Source organism: Macrobrachium rosenbergii, chromosome 10 (assembly GCF_040412425.1).
Source record: "Macrobrachium rosenbergii isolate ZJJX-2024 chromosome 10, ASM4041242v1, whole genome shotgun sequence".
NCBI classification, from domain to species: Eukaryota; Metazoa; Arthropoda; class Malacostraca; order Decapoda; family Palaemonidae; genus Macrobrachium; species Macrobrachium rosenbergii.
In genome coordinates, this window is record NC_089750.1 from 24,441,527 (window position 1) to 24,463,440 (window position 21,914).

General features: G+C 36.4%; 1 protein-coding gene across 3 annotated transcripts in view; it reads left to right on the forward strand.

The window, feature by feature from the left end:
• The window catches only part of LOC136842563 (uncharacterized), a 616,302-nt gene that overhangs the window by 393,409 nt on the left and 200,979 nt on the right, over window positions 1-21,914 (forward strand). For all 3 annotated transcript variants that reach the window (XM_067110026.1, XM_067110027.1, XM_067110028.1), the window contains 2 exons: window positions 11,653-11,828; window positions 18,696-18,956. In XM_067110026.1, coding sequence (XP_066966127.1) covers window positions 18,698-18,956 — 259 coding nt within the window. In that variant the 5' untranslated portion in view covers window positions 11,653-11,828; window positions 18,696-18,697. The remainder of the gene's footprint in view (window positions 1-11,652; window positions 11,829-18,695; window positions 18,957-21,914) is intronic.

The following is a 21,914-nucleotide window of genomic DNA, read 5'->3' on the forward strand; positions in this document are numbered from 1 at the left end:
ACAAAAAAGAGGATAAATGCCTGATTGTACCCTTGGGCAAAGGCAAGGGAAGTCAAACCCAAGACTATGGAAGGCCACGGTACAATGGCTGTGGCACAGTCCAAGGTTGGAGAACAAGGTTTGTATTCAGAGTAACCATCTCTTAGAAGGGTTGCCTACCAAGGCTAAAGAGTCCCTTCTATCAGCTGGTTTGATTTCAGTGTCCTTCTCCTGGAAAATTTGCCTGTCAAGGCTAAAGAGTCTCTTCTACCCTAACTTGTGCAAGCAGGGATGCCACACCCTGAAGTGAATGTTGCTAAAAAAGCCACAGTAACCCACTACCCTAAAGCTCTGAAGATGGAATTTGTATTCCGAAACGTTGGTAATGGAAATAAATGAATTTATAAATTTTGTGTAGCATTGAGCCTTTTTCTACTATAAGGGGTTAGGTCCAATAAAAAATTACAATAGCTACTGCCACTGCTTATATTTTTCCATCATACGTCCTGATCCCCTAATAAAGGTTGACAATAAATAAAAAATATTGTCAGTCACTGCTACATGCATATTTTTAATTTGAGAGTAAAATCGTATATTATATTATATATATATATATATATATATATATATATATATATATATATATATATATATATATATATATATATATATATATATATATATATATACATAGATATATATACTTTGATAGTTTGAGATTTGACATGAATAGGTGTGTTGTCTTCCAGATTAACTCCCTGGAATATTGTGAGGAAGATAACGAAAATGGGAATGAAGTACAGTGTACTACTTAGTCTCACACGCAAATCTTTAATAATTTTTTCCATGTGAGCTATGTATTTGCTTGTCTATCTGAAGACATTCCATTAACTCCCTGGAATATTGTGAGGAAGATCTGAAATACTTTACTTTATCCCAGTGTTGCTATGTCTACTCGTACATCTGAAATACTTTTACTTTATCCCAGGTGTTGCGACGTGGTAAAATACTGAAAATATGTATGTGCCAGTGAAACTCCAAACAAGCCTAGTTTGCCTTGGAAGCCCAGTAGAATTGTCTTGGCCTAAATCGTGTTAGCATCTTTTCCATACAGACAATTTTGTTTATCATTTTGCTAGCTGTGAACCTTAGACAGAAACCATACTGCAGTGTGTAAGAGTATTTGGTTAAAAGTTTCAATCTTTTCACATAACATTGCAAACAATCGACACAAGTGTTGGGGTAATGTAGAGGCAGCTGTTGCATGCTGAAACATTCCTCACCTAGACATTCGTTGACTTTTAATGACTCCCTTTCTACTCACTGGGGTTCGATATCAACCACTTTTGGGAACCCATGTAATAAGCTAAAGTATTATCCAGTACATCATATATTACATAAGCCGAGGTTCATTGCTGAGGGAAAGTAAAAATTTTGGAAAGTATCTTGTCTATATCCTATGTTGGTCGATGGTATAGGCCTTGATGAAATTTTTACACCAGTGGAGGACTTTTTATTATCATATGTATCACATTCAATGACAACAAGGTATTAGTAACTGCTTTGAAGCTGCCTGTTACATGGTAAAACTTCCAAAATTAAATCTGGCTTCAGGCTGATCAGTAGGGCATAGTGTAGCTGTCTCAAAGTGAGACAGCTACATGGAAAAACACACCATGTGGTTATCAAGCAGGCTAGACCAATATGCCTCCCACTGTAGGGTTAAGGCCTGAATTGATGATATGCTTCTCTGACGAAGCAAAATAGCCTGATATGTATGCTTAATTAAAAGTTTTATTATAAGTAAAATGCTGTTTATTTTATAAGCTACTAAAGCTAAAAAGATGTTTTGAAAAGAGGCCTTTGCCATGGTCTCGTTTCTCATTCATTTCAAAATGCTATTGTTGGGCAATCAAGTAGAGGTTCTGACGGATCATAAGCCATTGTTGGATCTTTTGTATAAGCCGGATCTTTCCCCAAAAAGAGCCCGGTGGTATTTGACAATCAGAGATTTTGATGCTAAGCTGAAGTATATAGAGGGTAGACAGAATATCGTAGCAGATGCCCTTAGTAGAAGTTTTTTGGATGAGGAAGGTGCTCATGTACGTTATGTATCGGGAGATAGCATAGATTGGGATATTAGTTTGGTAGAAGCTAAGCAAGATGAAGATGAAATTCTGGGAGACGCAAAGGCGTTTCTTAGAGGGGAATTATTTAGGAAGGGTTATAAGCTGCCTTTTGCAGGGCTTGAATTAGAGGGTAATTCGTTAGTTAGGAAGATTAGATACAGACTGAGAAATAGTGAAGATAAGGGTGACACAATGCAAATAGTCATTCCTATGAGTTTAGTACCTTATGGTGTTAGATATAGTTCATAGTAGGTCTGGCAGTCCGCATTTGGGTATTGAGAAGACGTATCAAAATGTACGGGGACAATTCTTTGGGAAGAATATTCTTAGTCGGTAGAATACTTTGTGAGAAGTTGTGCAGTTTGTAATGCATGTAAGTCATCAAGGGTCATTTCTTGTAAATTGAATTCATTCCTGATTCCTACCAGACCCACAGCAAGAGTCCACATGGACCTGCTGAGCAATTTCTGTGAATCTAATTATGGCCATAGGCACCTGTTGGTGGTTGTTGACGAATTAACTAGGTTCTTAGAGATTTTCCCGTTGAAGCATAAAACAGCGGAAGAGGTGGCAATCGCATTCTTTAATGGGTATATTTGCCAGTGTGGGGTACCAGAGGTTCTGATTAGGATTGTGAATAGGACCTTACAGTGTCTTGCAGATGTAATGGGCATTAGGAAAGTAACTATTATCCCCCATAGACAGGAAGCAAATGGCCTGTGCGAACGGGCAAATAGGAAAGTCGTTGAAGCTCTTCGGATGACCGCAGGAGGTAATGATCCAAATTGGGATCGATATCTTCCACAGGTCCAACATAGTATTTTAACACTATGTTCAGCTATACCATTGGATTGTCTCCCAATGAGGCGCTGTTTGGTTACCCAGCGCGGGGTGCATTCAATTTGTTGTCCATTCCATCGGGTCACTGGTAGGTTCCGTGAAAGAGAGACATGCTCGCCTTGCTAAGAATCTTGAAATGAAAACGCAAGACATGGTAGGTCAGAGCAACGCAAAGCCAGATAGAGTTAAAGTGGCTGTTGGAGATAGGGTTTATGTAAAGATAAATATCAGGAATCAGTTGAACTATAAGCTTGGTCCTAAATTTGAAGGTCCTTTCCGCGTTGTAGAAGCAAAGAAGGGAAATAGATTTGTTGTTCTGGATGAAAACACGGGTGTGTCTCGGTTGACACATATATCTAAAGTTAAAAAGATGGGTTAATGGGAATCGTACGGGTTAATCCCTGGGTTGTGCTGTAGTTATGATAGTTTTTTTTCTATTTTTTCTTTTTCTGTTTTTTTTAATGGGTTTTAAATGGCCATAACTTTTATAGTTTTTTCTTTAACTAGGAAGGACGTTAGCCCTTAGAGTTATACAAATCTTTAATTGTCCGAATTCAGTTTTTGCTGTTACGTGTTGCATTACTTAGTTGAAATTATGTGCTGAATACTGTAGGGGTTTCATAGACATATGAATTTCTTTTTTATTTATTTATTTTTTTTTTTGTGGATTGCATCTGCAGTTAGGGACTTCATTGTTCGCATTTGGTGTTAGTAATTTGTTGTTTTGAGTTAATGGTTTGCATTCACATGACTTTGTGAGTCGTGACATGGGCTAATTTCGTAGTGAGGTTAGGCCCGTGTGTTGTTATGTAAGAATATTATGATGTGTAGTTGTCGTCTGACGCAATATCTTTGAAATAGAGTTACAGAATAAGGGTTTGTTACTTAGGATTTTATTTTATCGCTGTCATTGCTGGGAGACATCTGTTTGGCGCAAAGGATTCGTGAGCACAGCATTCAACATGGGCTTGTGCAGATGCAAGCCATTCAGCATAGTTGGATCACCAGGAATTTAGGACGCAAAGGAAACCATGGGCTTGTGCAGTCACGGGCCGTTCAACGTAGTTGAATCACCAAGAATGCAATATTTCATTTGTTGCGTTCCATAATTTTTATTTGTATGAAGTCACTTTATGTTCTTCCAGCATCAGCATTGGCATGGCACTTTCATGAAGGTTATCCATTAAGCAGAAGGCCATCATGCTGGCCCTTGTCACCTAAGCTACTACACCATCCATGACAACCTTTAAGGGAAAGGGCAAAACAGCATACATTAAAACTAGGGTTATCCTTGCTGGCGGGTGAGACATTTTTTGTGCCCCAGGATTAGAGAAGTGGGGGTCTAAGTCTTTTAAAATAAACACTTAGATATCACCCCTTGGCCCAAGAGCTTAACAAAGGTCTTATGGTCCAATATGTCAACACACTTCTCTTTTAGAACATGGATCCAAATAAACACCCAGCCTCTGCAAGTTGTATCAGAAGCTCCAGAATTAATAAGTCCCATTACCCAGTGAACATGTCCAGTCTGAAACCCTTGAAGATAACAGTGTGTCTGTAGGCACTGATAGCTACCATGCTTTGGTATATGTTCAAGAATGTTTTGGGGATGTGGCCTCGCATGGAGGGGTGGCAAAGCCATCATCTTAGGGCTTATGCTTCTTAGGCCATACTGGCATACAAGCTCTGTCAAGCATCCACTATGTAACTTACAGTCTCATCAGTATATTGGTGGACAACTTGAAGGAGGATGAAGTCTCTTAACTGTTGAATTTAGATACAGTAGGCATAGGTCTGAAGAGATATTCTTATTTGAATACGCAGACTATGGTGATGTCCAAGAAAACAATTATCTGGGAAGAAGGAAGGTACAGGCTTAGTCCTACCATTTAGAACAAACCAGGTGGCCTCTCACTTGAAACTTTACACATTTCAGGACCAAGTACAAATTTTAATGCAACTAAATGCAATTTAAAACATTGAAAAGTAAAATTGTTAGACTACAGACAAAAATAACCTTGGGTAGACAGGGAAAATCAGCTCAGCCGTGGACAACAAAAATAAAACTATTCAGTTGTGGCTAAATTCACAAAATTGTCACCGAACATATTCCCCTTTTGAGTCCTTGCAAAGGTTACATGATTATATTACAAAAAAGAGTCTGTGAATGGTTACAGATATCTTGTAACAAAGGTAGAGGATTGCAACCAGTACGTTGAAAAAAAAATAGCTTTAACAGTCTCTAACACTGCCGAACTAAAGTTATATTTGTACTGAGTATCATTCTTATTAGCATGACAAATTAATATTGTAGCCCACCTTGGCACTTGGTAATTCATGAATTCTGCCACTGCGAAACATGGAGAAATTGTGCCTACCTACCAGGTACCACAGAATCTTGTCTGATGTAGTAAACACTGACGAATTTTTCCTTTGCCCAGCACAACACAGCTACAAAACATTCAAAAGTGAATGTGAAAATATTCACTTATATGGATTCACTATCACCAATGACATGAAATTCACCAGAGCTCCCAAAAGGATCAAGACAGTAATTCAACTATGATTATAAACCAAGTAAACTAACAACTAACAAGATGAATGTTTTTAACAAAATCTTTCGTGATCAAAGTTTAATGTAGTTCGTGTAATTTAAGAAAAGGCATGCAGCGTAAACACTATTACCACCTGTCTGTAAGCATCTCCAACAGCTAAGGATGGGGCAGTTTTGGCGCTTCTGACTTTAATATACAGAATACACCTCTAAGAGTAAGAGAGTGTGATGGAAAGAAAGCTGCTCTCTAATTCTCAAGCAGATCGTCTCTATGAGTCCAAGAAACATTAACAACTCGCTTACTGGTAACATTTCCAAGTTTCTAATTCCAAAAAGGGGGGAACTTATTGTCTGACTCACCTTAAAAGGTGAGAATAAGGCATTGCTCAACCCAGCAAGATGAATGAATTTATTGTGATTTGACCTTTAAGAAGGAGCAAGAACTCTCAGCTCAGTCCAATAAAAAGTATGGAAAAATATTGAAACTCCCTACCCTGAAGGAGGAGAAAACTTGTGTCTCACCCCCCAGTTGAAAAAAAGTTGTGTTTTCACGATCTCCCCATGCAGGCAGGGGAGGAACACTTCATTGATGCGCCCGTACTTTTGCAACGTGCTTGGATGTTGTTAGTAGGGACACGTATGTTGTCCAGTCCAACAAACGAAATTCTTCTTGGCGATCTCATTCCAAATAATACACAAACATTGCTTTGCTAAAACAGTAGTCTTCATGCACTTCAAAATGGCTATTAAAAAAGACTAAAAAACATCAAGTGACGTTTCGGTATGTGAGGGTTTGCATTATTTATTTTCTATACCTTCCAGATGGCTTCAAAAGCTTTGGAGATGTGACTGTGCAAAATTGTAATTTCTCTCTTACAGAGCACTTGTAAAGTAGTAGCACACATTCTTTAGTATTCAAGATAATTATTAAAGTATAAATTGTATCAGTTTGTTTAACCTCTTTAAAATGCATTAACAATATTTAAAAACTGAAGCTTACTTAGATATAGCACTTAAAAGTAAAACAGAGGGGAGGGGCGAGGGATACACGTACGATACAGAAATAAACTCTTTATATTCAAAACTATTTTTTGAAATGCTGTGACAGAATAATACCCAGGTGATTTTTAGTTCATATTAGGCCAGCCACTTTCTTTCCCCTGCATTATCTCATTCTCCTATGATTTCCAATGTGGTATAATTTCCCACACTGTCTTTCCATTTGACTCCAAATATTCCTAAAGTTTTACTTGCAAGTCGACCAAATCTTGAGAATAAAATCTCATAGATATTCCATGGTCCATGTCCTAATGGAAATACAGATTGTAATAGGCTAATGTATAATTTTACTTATCAGTGCAGTATCAGTCATTTGGTTTATTTGATTCCAAATATTATTTAGCCGATCATTGTTTAATTTGGCTTTTATAGTCTTTCACTAAATCCAGCTAAAAATAACCACTACTAGATATTAATATTCCTAAATATTTAAGACTGGGCCTTATTAACCCTTCTCCATCGAGTATTGTTTCATGTCTTTGTTCTTTGTCTGTCCTCATTATTTCAGTTCTTTGGTTTGTCGGAAGTTCCATCTCTGTAGATATACATTCTTTTAAGTAAACCTTGTGAATCTAGTCTTGTTGGCACCCGCGTGGGGAGAATAGTACGAGAATAGTACTTACCAGTGCCACTAGGGGTTCTCTAGGTGCCCGAAGACTTGGAAAACCGAAGTGTACATGGATGATTACTAATGAGAAGGGAGACTGAAGATGCGTAGAGGTCAGTAGAAGTGAAATCTTGGAGTCAGTCCTCTCTTCTTCTTCTTCTTCTTCTTCTTATTCTTCTTCTTCTTCTTCTTCTTCTTCTTCTTCTTCTTTTTGAAGAATAAGAAGAAGTAGAGGCAAACCACGTTAAATTTATGATAAATATCAAGTCGAGTGGTATGTATGATCTGGCAGTATTTGCATACTGCATTTTTAGGTGACAATTGGAATGGAGTAATATTGCTAGGAAAAATTTCTATTTAGAGATTTAGAAAATAAGGTTTACTGTAAATGCCGTGTGATATAAGAAAAGAATAATTTTTTAAATCATAAAAACCGGCTTTGTACTGGTATGGACTCATGCTCCTAGAGCAGAAGGCAAGGAATCCATGTAATTACATGAGAATTCCTTGACCTTGTAGCAAAACCTTCAAAAGAATCAGTAGAGGTATGTAATTAAGTTGAGTCTGGGATTGAAAGATAGGGCTTACTTTACAATGCTGTCGTAACTCACTCGGGTCTTCTTCGCACAGCTCTTAAATATTTATATTTATACTGTTTATGACGTCGCCACCTTCAGGTATGACGTTATTTTGAACAAATTTTCATTATAACCGCCTACAACGCTTTACGGTGGAAGTGCCTCCATGAAATTCCTTTACTTCATGTCTTTTCTGTGTTTTCACATTTACAAATCTCCACAGAAGACTCCTTTTAGAGAGTTCTCTCGAACTCTTCCGGTGTCCACAGAAACCCAGCTGGTATTATCATGTGCTATTTTCCCCAAGGCCTGAGCGAAGGGTATATCCAAGCTGTCTCCATTTCCCCTCCGCTCATTATGTCATCTGCTAATTTTATCGACTCCTTGCTCCCATCTTGCTCCTAGTATTCTTTTGAAATATTTATTTTTAAATTAACAAAATCTTTTAGATAAACAGTAGTTTCATTGTCATATCATGATTTATGTCCGTAAAGCAATACGGATCATACTAGAGTCTAGACTGATGTATATCCTTACGTTTATCATGTATAAATTCAGTCTGTTAGATTACCAAATCATATTAAGTCTGCCCTTTGTTTAGTTTGGATATCATTGTACCTAAATATAAAAACGTAATTAATCCCTTCATTAATACTTTCTCCAGTTAGTGTTATTTTATATATTTGTGCGTAATATGTTCTTGCTATTTCTGTTTTTCATAGACTTATAAGTCCCAATTGTTCATCTTGCGTTTCGCATATTAAAACAACGTCATTTGTATATATTAAGTATGTCAAGTTTCTGTCCTTACTTCAGCGTAATCCTCATCCATCTCCATTCAGTTTTCATCATAAATTCCATGAGAAAGGCGAGGAGGCATAAAATTCCCTGTAAATATCCAACCAAATCCTCTACCTACTTCCTAATTGTGAAGCTTCTAACGTGAGGAATTAAGCTTTAGGTATCTTCCGAAACGTGGGTTCATTAAGGATGACTAGCAACATTAATAGAGGTTTAGTTGATAATTTAAATTTTGATTCAAAAATTCTTGTTACCTTTTTCTTAATTCTGAGTATGGTTGAAAACATCCAGTTTAGTGAATCGGTTCTTCTTCCCTACATAGTCTTGAAAAATTACAACCAGTATGTTTATGAATTTGAGGACTTCAGTTGTGAAAAAGCTGACTGAATTTTGAACTGATGCTGAAGTCACTATGTCTTGTTGCATCTTGGCTTTATGGAGTTTTTGGGATTTAGAAGACTGAGTGACTTACTGTTGTTAATGTCCCTAAGCTAAGATTAGTTTCTTGGTAATCAATCAAAATAAAGATTTTGGGGAAATGGTTGTATCCATGTATTTACACGTAATGGTTAATATTAAAATTGGTGTTACTGCTTGTAAAATATACACATTCATACAGTGCAAACCAAAGGCGATTATCATGTTACGTAAACTGTGAGTGCGTGTATATATATTTATATATAGCCTATATATGTATGTATATATATATATATATACTGTATATATGTATATATATACATACACATATATATATATATATATATATATATATATATATATATATATATATATATATATATATATATATATATATATATATATATATATATATATATATATATATATAACAGGATTTGAGAAATAAACGTCAGAAAATTAAGACAAAGCACCATGCACCTTATATGGACCGTGCAGCATGCACCTTAAGTAGCATTATAGGCTCTCTTAAACTTGTGAGGATCAGTATTCCTTGCTAACTCCGCACAAAAATAAAACTTCATTTTTAAAGTAAAGATAATGAAAGACCTATGGTACTCGGTAGTATGACATCGCGGCACCTCGAAAGGAGATAGGTGATGATACTGTAGAAACAAGTAGCACGCAAAAACTCTATAAACAGGAACGGCCAAACCAGAAATATTTCGTACATAGAGTCATAATTTCAGAATGGGAGACTCTAGTTTAGATTCTGTGTTTGCTGCTGACTTCCACATAGAGAACCCGAAAGGGTGGTATTTTGACAATGTATAACAAAGGATGTGAAGTATGTGGCATATGTGGCATCATTTCTGTACTTAGAGGAACCTTGCGGATTATATTTACCTTTCTGTTAATTGTCGTCTGTTAGCGGTTAAGTCAGCCAAGTAGGGAGGGAACAACAATAATTAATGTGAGCAATGGTATCACATGTGATTGTTTTGATAGACATTTCCGGGTATATGTAAATATCCCGAGACAAGTTGTGAGCTGTCAGTAAAGGCACGTGAATATTTGTTTCTAACTAGTTATAAAGAGTAAGAAATCGAAAGGTGTTAGTTTATCATTTTGATTATGCACATTTTTATCATTATAGTCGTTAATGAAAGATTTTAGAAATGTAGGGAAATGAATGTAAGAAATTACGAATACGTCTGAAATTTACATAAATTTTTCGGCCTCAGGTTGATCATTATAATGATTTTCTTGCAAGTATCCTTGTTCGGATTGTTGGAAAATAAACAATAGGGACATGTCGGATTTCTTTGGAGTAATGATATCGGTATGAACTTAATGGAGTAATGATGTTTTATAGATTAAACAAGGTCTAGCAATAGTACCTAGATTTCTTTTATAATCCCAGTTGGAGAGAGAGAGAGATTCTTAGATTTGTGTAATATGAGTACCTTATGGGTGTTGAAATACTTGAGAATATATCATATTTTTGCAGCATTCTGTATATACTCAGAATATACAACAACAACAGATTTAGTAACAACGGTAAATTCTAATTTTCATTCAAGATCCTCAATTATTATTAGTCAGTTTTATATCTGTATACTGAGCTATTGACAAAAGTTGAAGGAAGGTCATTATATATGTAGTATTTTGTGTCTTGATAAATTGTGAATGGAATCTGGAATGGGTGTTTGTTGATAAAGTGATACTTGTTGATTGTGGCGAGGAGTTACAGAATCCGTCTAAAAAGTTTAAAGATTTTTATGAAAGAAAATCACAGCGAGTGTTATCAGATCAAAGTCTCAAGGGTACATGAAAGTAAAGTTGGTTGAAAGACAAAAGCATCAGTTGAAAATGAAAAGCTGCCTGTCCGTATATTAAAGAAGAGGTGAATCACCGAGGAGTGAAACAAATAAGGTACCAGAGAATCTCTGCAGGAAAAGGACTGGACACTGATCTGCTTGGTATATTTGCATATTTGCAGTATGGCTGGTTAGGAGATTTGATATATGGTAATGAAGTAAAACAGTTACCACAAGATGAAAGGTATGAGATAGTCTTTAATAGGGGGAAAGGGAAGGGACGTGTTGTCCAACAAGAACTATTCATTCAGGAGCATGAAAGAAAATTCTTGTTATCGGGAGGAGTGTTGAAATTGAAGGGCTTCATATACAGGCAGTACGAATATGAAAAATAAATTTAATATCACACCGTTTGTTGCTGAAGCCCGTGTACGTGAGACAGAATAGAGGTTATGAAAATTTTGTTTTAAGCAGGTGTCCTTCAAACTATCCCTCTATGGAGAAAAGGATTAATAGTGGAAAAGCTCTTATTTGCCTAGGTCTTTTTAGGCTTAAATTGTGTACAAGGAAATCATGGAAACCTAATATCTGGGTCATGCTCCCGCCCAAAAATATATTAAAATATTTACGAATATATCTAGGCCATATTTCTTTCAATACTTTTTTTATTGAGTATTTGAAATTACGTGTAAGCCGCATTGCCCAGCTCTCTCTCTCTCTCTCTCTCTCTCTCTCTCTCTCTCTCTCTCTCTCTCTCTCTCTCTCTCTCCTTTACACAGTTCCGTTTTATTTGATGAATGTACAGTACATTTTCACAATAATTTACCAGTATTGTAAAATAATAGGTCGTTCTCTGAATTTCTTCCAGAGTGCACAGATTTGTCCTCAGCAATAGATGATGCTCCCCATCCTGATATTTCACCAACAACCGGCATTTATCTGAAGACAGGCAATTCGACTCCATACACCTGAAGTCTAGCGCCAGATTTATTAGATCTCGCGGTGCTGTAGTGAACCTGACCCTTTCTTCCAAATATAGCCAAAGTAAGTACAATCAGATGGTCTTCATGTCAGGCTTGTAGGTTTTATTTCGTAATAGGGTATATAAATCAGTTGCCCTCAGGATGTTAGGTTGTAATTTATTTTTGCACCCAACTGTGTGGAAGTCTCGATACCAAATGTATTCATATGTAGTGTAATGAGATGGGGAGTGTAATCAGGTGATAATATGAAACAATTTATTTATATTATACTTGACAGAGGTTATATATATTATGCCCTATTAACAAGGTCAGATAGGGTCATAACCCCCTTCCACATCTGTTTTAAGAACAATGTCATATCATCTTATATCCCAAAGATTCTCCGGTAGCAATGGCCAGTACTGGGTCAGCACATTCTCTCTCTCTCTCTCTCTCTCTCTCTCTCTCTCTCTCTCTCTCTCTCTCTCTCTCTCTCTCGTCATCCAGTCACTAACTGAACCAAGGAGTTTCAACAGAAACATGTCTACAAGAAATATTATTTATTCAGTAATCTAACATGGCAAATGGTTTGAAATGAAATAAAAATGAAATGAGAATATCTACGTCCAAGAATTAGTACCCTCAAAATAACCAAGTAAGATAACTTATCAGACAAGTCATGATAAGTCAATTTCCCCTCCATCTGTTTGACCTCTCATTCAACACATCTGAGGAAACAAAGGAAAAAACACAACTTTTAAAAATAAGCACAGAGAAAAGTAAATGTGGGATGTTTTGCCACGTTACCAACCCCAAAAGAAATGCACATAATTAAATATGGTAAAATCATCAATAAAAATCAGAGACATAGCAGATAAAAATAAATCAGTACATGTTAAACAAAGTTAATTAAACTCATTTAGGTTTCCTTGAAAATAAAGTTCCAGCTCATCTCACAGGCAGTACTCAAAGTCTTCAAACCAGGTGGATCCTGTCATGAAGCCATCTAGGCCCCCAATGTTTAGCCTGTTTTCAAAATAGAATATTCACTCTTCATATGGCACGCCCATCAGACCGCACTCAAGCACAAAGCTTATGATTTCCGGCTAATGGACGCATTCCGATATGAACAGAACATCGAAGAGTTATGAACTCTGTCTCCATGGAAAGCCATACTGACGCTAGGCCTTCGTCAGCACTGACTTGCTGAATACGTAGGCACTGTTTCCATTTGCCTTTGCCCTGAACGTCTCCAAGCAAACTGCTTTAACCCAAGAAAAAACCAACAATATAATATATCAGTATCCTTAAGCGTTTCATATAGTATGGTGTAAGAAAATACAGTGGGCCAGAGAATAGGCAGAAAATATATAATTTACTTTATACAATTTTTAACAAGATATAAATATCTTGTAAAAAATTTCAACTGTTAACTATCAATACTGTATCACCTCAGATTGATGTAGGTTTAACATTTGAAATTTAATTAAAATCACACAAAAAAAGGGCCTTTTTATAAAATCTGCTAACAGTTATGGAACACACTCGATCATTGTCAGATTGTAGGGTACAAGGGTCAGCTATTTCATTCAGTATTTTTACCATGATGGCAAGCTACTTCCTCGACACTCAATGTCTTACGAGTAAGAGGCACACAAGCTTAGTCAAATAATTCAGATTTTAAAAAATAAACATAGATGAGACAGGATACAAATACCTGGGAATAATAGAAGGAGAGGATATAATAATAATAATAATAATGATACTCTTTGTAGTAGCCATGATTCCCATGATAAAAGTACTGCAGAAGATGGATGCGGGGTACTAGCTCAGGAAAGGAGGCAACAGAATTAACCATCTGATGTTCATGGACGACATCAGGCTGTATGATACGAGCATCAGTGAAATAGATGCCCTAATCCAGACTGTAAGAATTGTGTCTGGGGACATCAGGATGGAGTTTGGAATAGAAAAATGCACCTTGGTCAATATACAAAAAGGCAAAGTGACAAGGACTGAAGGGATAAAGCTACTAGACGGGAATAGCATCGAACACATAGGTGAGACAGGATACAAATACTTGGGAATAATAGAAGGAGAGGATATAAAACACCAAGAGATGAAGGACACGATCAGGAAAGAATATATGCAGAGACTTAAGGGGGGATGTTCAAGTCAAAACTCAGCACCAGAAACCTGACGAAAGCCATAACCACGTGGACAGCACCAGTAATCAGATATAGCACGGGAGTAGTGTAGTGGACGAAGGCTGAACTCCGCAGCATAGACCAGAAAACTAGGAAACACATGACAATACACAAAGCACTAAAGCCAAGAGCAGATAAAGCCAGACTATACATAACATGAAAGGAAGGAGGGAGAGATGTACTATGCACAGAGGACTGCGTCAACATCGAGAGTGGAGCACTGGGGCAGTATCTGAAAACCAGTGAAGACAAGTGGCTAAGGAGCGCATGGGATGAAGGACTGATAAAAGTAGATGAAGACCCCAGAAATATACAGACAGGAGAATGAAAAGCAGAACAGAGGAATGGCACAGCAAACCAATGCACAGACAGGACACGAGACACACTAAACAAATGGCCAGCAATGGAACATGGCAATGGCTACAGAGGGTAGAACTCAAGAAGGAAACAGAAGGAATGCTAACAGCAGCACAAGATCAGGCCATGAAAACAAGTTACATCTATAGAACAATAGATGGAAATAACATCTCTCCCATATGCAGGAAGTGCAATATGAAAGATGAGACCATAAACCACATAGCAAGGAATGTCCAGTGCTTGCACAGAACCAGTACAAAAAGAGGCATGATTCAGTAGCAAAAGCCCTCCACCGGAGCCTGTGCAAAAACACCATCTAGGATGCAGTAATATGTGGTAATGCAGTAGATAAGTAGAAAAATACTCCAGTTTGTGGTACAAGCATGAAATTTGGCACAAATGCTCATTTTAACCCCCTCTTTTGAAAAATCTTGTTGCCCATGCAAAATTTCAATATGGCTGCCACTTTTCAAATGGCACTAGTTGTTTCAATTTCTGACACTGAGTAAATCATTCTTGAAATAAATACACCAGTCATTACTCGGATAATGTCTTCCTGGGTAGAAGAGTTAATTGAAAATATCGCCAGAGCTCCTACTACTATAATTACCGTTGTGATAAAGGTGGCGTACAAAATGGCCGCCATGAAACATTTTGCTTGATAGCTCTGCAACTAAGAAAGATAGAGAAATAAAATTTTTATCTATGCCTACATTTATGAGGCTAGAGAATCTATTTCTAGCATTTCTATTGGGCTATTATCAGTATTACATATTGGGAAGGGACCCCATAATGCTACTGAAAAGTATACAAGCACAAGACTATAATGGGGTATGATAACAAAGTATCTTATCTATGTTTGAGCACTGTCTTTTTTTAAGACTGAAATGAACACAAGATTGTAAAGATGAATGGTGTCACCCTTTAGTGTGACGAAATTCTCATTCAGATGTATCTGAAGCATCATTTGCAACATTATAGTTACACCTCACATTATGATTACACCTTACATTTGCAGCTACACAAAGCTGTGCATGTAAGCCCAAGCCTGTATCATTTACACCTGCCATGGTAACCAGACTTGCAGCCACATTTTGTAAGCTGTTCACAACTCTTTGCAGTGGGGAAGTTGGCTGTCCAGAAGACTTTCCAGTCTTCGCCAATCTTTTCCCAACCCCAGTCAGCTGGACTCTGTGCTTCTGGCTGGCGCAGATTTGCCTGACCTCATACACAACCTGCCTGATATGCTGAATAGTTGGTGTGTTGAAGCAGAGCTGCTCTGTTTGGAGGGATGGCTTCGTATGGTCTCTGCTTTCTGGCAAATAAGTCAAGTTTGGCCTCATCCACAATGTCAACATTGCTTAACCTTTCATACATGAGGACCACAAACTTCTCCAGAATCTTCAAAACACCATCTTTGATGGCTGATGGGTACTTGCTGAGTTTGGAAAAAACTGGAGTGGCCACTGGAAAAATGTTCCATGTCTGCCATGCTGTTTTCTTTCGTTTATTTCTAAAGGCTGAGACCGCATCACAACCGGTAAATACATGGAAGAATGGCATGTCTTTGGCCTTCTCTTGACCAACATTGTTGTACAGGTTGTGAATGCAAATCCATCAAAGGCTCTGTCCTTGGCCAAATGCAAGCCACAGCTGCTGCAGACCTATGCTTTGAAGAGTTGGGAACACACTTGGGTCAGTGACAGGGACATCTGTGTCATTGGCTCTGACCATGATAGACTTACTCCGCTGTCCTGCAGCATATCTAACATGGACAAAGATGCGGCTGTCTGCCTCCTCATGAGAACATTTGCCCAGTTCAAGTAGACTCAGTTTGTGAGTGCTATGTGCTTGGGTTCCCTTGGTCACAATAACCAAGTTTGGTGCAGACATCTTAGCAATCTTGTCTGCCAGGAAGTGAAACAGCTCTGACTTGTTGTCATTGTGCCTCAAGAAATTTTGCCTTTAAAGGAATGGTGTTCTTTTCTGTCACTTATCCTTTGAGTTCGATGTACACTTGCTCCTTCCTTCTGTTTTTAGTAGCAGTTGTGCTGCAGGAACTGAGCAATAGCCAGGCTTGACTTTGAGGAGCCAAACCTTAGCTGTGACTTTATGTCTGCTCCATGTTCGACCATACTAGTAAACTGGATCAGAATTTGAGGTATGGCATCATTGGTGCATCCTTCACCAAAAGTGCCATCAAACCTGGACTGATGATCCAGAATATGCTTCCTCAGTACCTTTGCTGTTTAGCAATCACAAATTTATCTGAGTAGTCTTTCTGCAAGGCAAGGCAAGTAGTGCACTTCTTCCTTTCTTGTGTGCTTCTAATTCAGGGATTTCTGCTAACAATTTGTCCTTTAATCTTGTTGTATTTACAGTGGGTGAGGCAATGCCCAATTGTTCCAGGTCCTGCTGGTGTAATTAGGATGTGTCTGCAAGAGGAAATATGGCAGGACCATCCAAACTCAAGCTGGTCTCAATGATATAATTAACCAGCTCTGATGGAACCAGTGGATATACATCTGCTTCTTCACTGTGACATTGCTCTTTCTACCAACCATACTTATACTTTCTACCAGTTAATTGATATGAGGCTGTTAGACAGCATTTGGGACACTAAACTACACGAAAGCAAAGCTAGGTACAGCATAAGTAAAGCAAGATTAGCTGACACTGAACCCCATGCTAAGTTACACAGCAGTGAAGTCACCAATGCGTCCTATTTGTGCACTGAAATTCTCTCTTTTAAACTAAAACTAAAGATAAAACCACAATCTAAATTATATGTAGACTTGCAAACTATTATATTGAACAGGAAGACATTTTTCCTTGCCTACTGAATCCTGAGACTCAATTATTTAAGGTTTTTGGCTGCCATATTGGATGTCATCTTTCTTTATATATGCTATATGAAATCTTTAACAGAAATACATTTTACTTTTGCTTGGTGACTCTACCTAAAATGTGTAAAACCAAAACAAATGCATAAAAACATGACCAGAGGCACGTGAGTCCCATGTTAAAACTTGACTAGCGGCCATCTTGAAAAATGGCAGCCATTTTGGAATTTTGAGTGGTCACCCAGTAATTTTCAAAAAGTGGCCTATGGAGAAGATATGTATCAATTTTCATGCTTGCATCATTAAGTGAAGTATTTTAGTGAAAAAATTGTTTTATCTGCTGCACTATATGAACATCAACCTGAGGGAGTGATAGAAAACGATCAGGCAAAGATTCTTTGGGACTATGGTATCAGAGCAGATAGGGTGATATGTGCCAGTAGACCAGACTTGACTTGATTGACAAAATCAAGAAGAAAGTATCACTCATTGATGTCGCAATACCATGGGACACCAGAATACATGAGAAAGAACGAGAAAAAATTGATAAGCATCAAGACCCTGAAAATAGAAATAAGGATATGGGATATGGCAGTGGAAATTGTACCCATAATCATAGGAACACTAGGCACGATCCCAAGATCCCTGAAAAGGAACCTGGAAAAACTAGAAGCCTAAGTACCTCTAGGACTCTTGCAGAAGAGTGTGCTGTTAGGAACAGCGCACATAGTGAGAAAAGTGATGGACTCCTAAGGAGGCAGGATGCAACCTGGAATCCCCCACAATAAAAAACCTCCTAGTCCAATAGGATGACTGTGATAGACCAAAACAAAAAAAAAAAAATAATAATATAATAACAATAAACAGGATGAGCATTGGAAAAGAGGGTAAAAGAGCATTAAAAATATGTAAGATATGCCCAGGTGAACAGTGGATGTTTTGTACATCTTAGGGAAAACAATCATATAATCAACGAGTTTAGTTTCATAAATGAAAGCTGTTGTAATAATAGGAACATCAGGCAAGACATTTAAAACTTTGATCCTGTAAGGGAAAACAATCATACAATCAACGAGTTTAGTTTCATAAATGAAAGCTGTTGTAATAATAGGAACATCAGGCAAGACATTTAAAACCTTGATCCTGTAATTTAAAAAGAAGTATTTAAAATGGTTAAAAATGTCTAAAATTTTAAGGAAGGTAGTAGATAAGCAAGAAAAAACGATAATCATATTTGTTAGCACAGTTCCCAACCCAAGTTCAAATGAGGTTTTAACTCCTTCCCCTGCCACCTATCAGAGATCGATTTTTCAGTTTCCAGCGGTTTTGGATGTTTGTGTGCACTGTTCCCTAAGGACATATATTGTGAATTTCTTACACTATGTATCAGTCCTTCGTCAATGGCTTAGAAATAAAGTCAGAACTGGACAGGACCTGCGGTTTTAAGTGAGATATATATGTATATATGGTTTGTGTTTGTGTGTATTTATGTGTATATATACTCATGTATATATATATAAATAATTATTTCTTATATTCCAGGTATGGTCATAATAGCGATAATCAGTGCTGAGCCTTTGGCGGTAGAGCAGTGCACACTGATTTACTTCATCAACCAAGATAGCTTGGACCGTTATAGCTTTGAAGTTCAGTGTTTAACCCTGGAACCTGGGCTCTACAGTGTTGCTGTTCTTGATGTCAGACCAACATCCCCACATCCTGAGAAGTATAATGACCTTCAAAATGCCCAGTTTTCTTCTTTATCAGCACTTCTTCAAAGAGGATTTACTGTTATGTATTCAGGTATTAAGTGGAGTGCATGTTTTCATGTCAGAGGTAACTGTTGGCATAATTACAGTCATTTTCCTTCATTCTCAGTTTTCTTCTTGTTTCTAATGCATATGGTAATTGTCAAAAGTTTATTATCGCCTTTAATTCACCAGTCTTGACTTACTGCTACTGTTATAGATAATCCCATACCTTTTCAGAATTCCCAATATTTTCCAGATCATCGCCCCTCAGGTACACGGTACTACTTTTAATTAATCTCACTACTTTTATGTCTACTGTTCAGCCACATGTCCTTTAACTGCAGAGTATAGTAGAATCTACGCAGGTCTTTTCTTTGAAGTAGTTGATAATAGATACCAAGGCAAAGGGCAAGTCCTTGATCACGTAAGATTAGGACTTGGACTTGACTTTACTGAGCGACAGTCGCCGTTGTTGCTGTGCGTGTACCGTATGCTCTAAATGTCACGGCTAGATTACCGCGAGAGAAACCTTATTCGAGAATTCACGTACGAGAAGTTCAGATCTGCATTTTGTCTACTTTGCAGACAGTTTAGATAGTATAATAGAAAGATTACTCGGCTCTTTTGGAACTAAACAAAAAAGTTTTGTTTAGTTCCAATTCAGTCGAATTGTATATTAATCTAGAAATTTTTAGCGTAATAAATACAATAGATTAATTACCTTTGTGCAGTATCTTGCTTTCGATTGCATTACCTAGGAACTTGCTTTTCAACATCTGCATAGTTTTATCTAGGTTAGAACTATTTCCTATTTTACCTCGTAAATGATGTTTGTATCATGATGAAAACGGAGAGCATGACCTTTCGATATTAAGTTTAATTCAGTATTCTTTACGGCAACACGGAAAATTAGAATTGACTATTTATTGATTGTCTTTTGAGACTGTTTTGTTAAACACAGTTGAGGAAATCCCACTGAATTGGAGGTGAACAAAACTTTTTAGTTCCAAAAGAATTTAGTGGTCTCTGTGTTCTACTGTTTAAATCACGTAAAATGTTACAGTTAGAATCCAATTTTATTACTTCTTTATGGAGCCTAACGAAAAGCTTATAGCTTATTTCAAAATATTTTATTTTTTTTATTTCCTATGTAATGGTAGAATAACAACCGCACGTAGAAGAATGAAGTAAGAGTAATATCCCTTGTTATGTTGAAAGTATTATAAAATATAAATGTTAATAGTCTTGAAATTAAATTGTATGATAGACTTTCTGACACAAATAGTAGGGCATGTAAATCGGTTGACTATCTCGTAAGGTATTTTGTAATTTTTTCTCTTCATGCCATTTTTTATTTGGTGACATAACAAATGTGGCTAACGCATATAAAAGGAAAAATATTGCCAGAACTTTGCTTATGAAAATCATTGCACTTGCCGAATTATAAAGTCAGGGGTGAAATTAACCTTATATCGATTTCTTCAAATTTTTTGGATACGCTTGTCACTACGAAGCCTAAGATACAAATGAAAAAATTATAATGTTCACAACTGGATTTGAACATGCATTCAGAATATCAGAACAAGGTCACGTTACATATCTGACCAAGAGGTGATCAATAGATTCGATACACAAGCACACACTCACACATTTATGTATGTATGTATATTATATATATAATATATATTATGATATATATATATACATATATAGATATATATATATATATATATATATATATATATATATATATATATATATATATATCTATCTATATATATATATATATATAGTTTTAGACTCGATCGTTTGCACAATATTTCCGTGCATTAATAAAATGAATAACAAGACCTCATTTAAAGAGGATGGTAACTAGCAGAGATATTTATTATAAAATATTACACAGGTTTTCCCACCATTTATATGGGTCTTGGGGAGGGAATTAAAGCCCATGTTGTTCCAATTCAGTGTGCTGGCTTTCTTAATTCCTTTAATTAACCTCCATCTCCTCAGTAGCCCTGCCTTGTGACCTTGACCTTTTCCTGCCTGCAGCTTCTTCTAGGGGTGCATTGTCCACGTGGTCTCATGATTTTGCAAGACCTCTTTTTTGTTTTTTTGTAAATGATTTTCTTGATGAGCTCTCCTGAAAACCGCTTCCAGTGTTGCTTTCCATTACATTATTTGTGCATGTTATCAAGACATTTTCTACAATTACGATTGAGTGTAGACAATGCCTTCATAACATGGGCAAATCATGTAATGTCAAGGAACACTGGAAGCGATTTTGAAGGGAGTTCATCAAGAAAATCATATATGAAAAAATAGAAAAGAGGACATACAAAACCATGAGCCCATGTGGACAACACAGTACACACCCCTGGAAGAAGCCGTAGGCAGAAAATGGTCAAGATCACAGGGTCACACAGGAGATGGAGGTTAGTTTAAGGATTCAAGAAAACCAGTAAACGGAATTGGAGCAAGGCGTTTAATTCCCGCCCCCAGATGCATATAGATACAACAGGAACATGTTTGGTCCTTTTACGGCCACCAGACGATGAGGGCGGATAATCCTGAAAAGTTTTTAACTTTGGTCCTTGCTTGAATAAATATCCCCGCTAGATACCGTCCTATTTAAATGAGGTCATGTTATTAAATTTGTTATATATATATATATATATATATATATATATATATATATATATATATATAATATATATATATATATATATATATATATATATATATATTATATATAATATATATGTATATATATTATACTATATATATATATATATATATATATATATATATATATATATATATATATATATATATATATATATATAGTATATTATATATATATATATATAATATATATATATATATATATATATATATATATATATATATATATATATATATATATATATATATATATATATATATATATATATATATATATATACAGTATATTATATAGATATACAGTATATATATATATATATATATA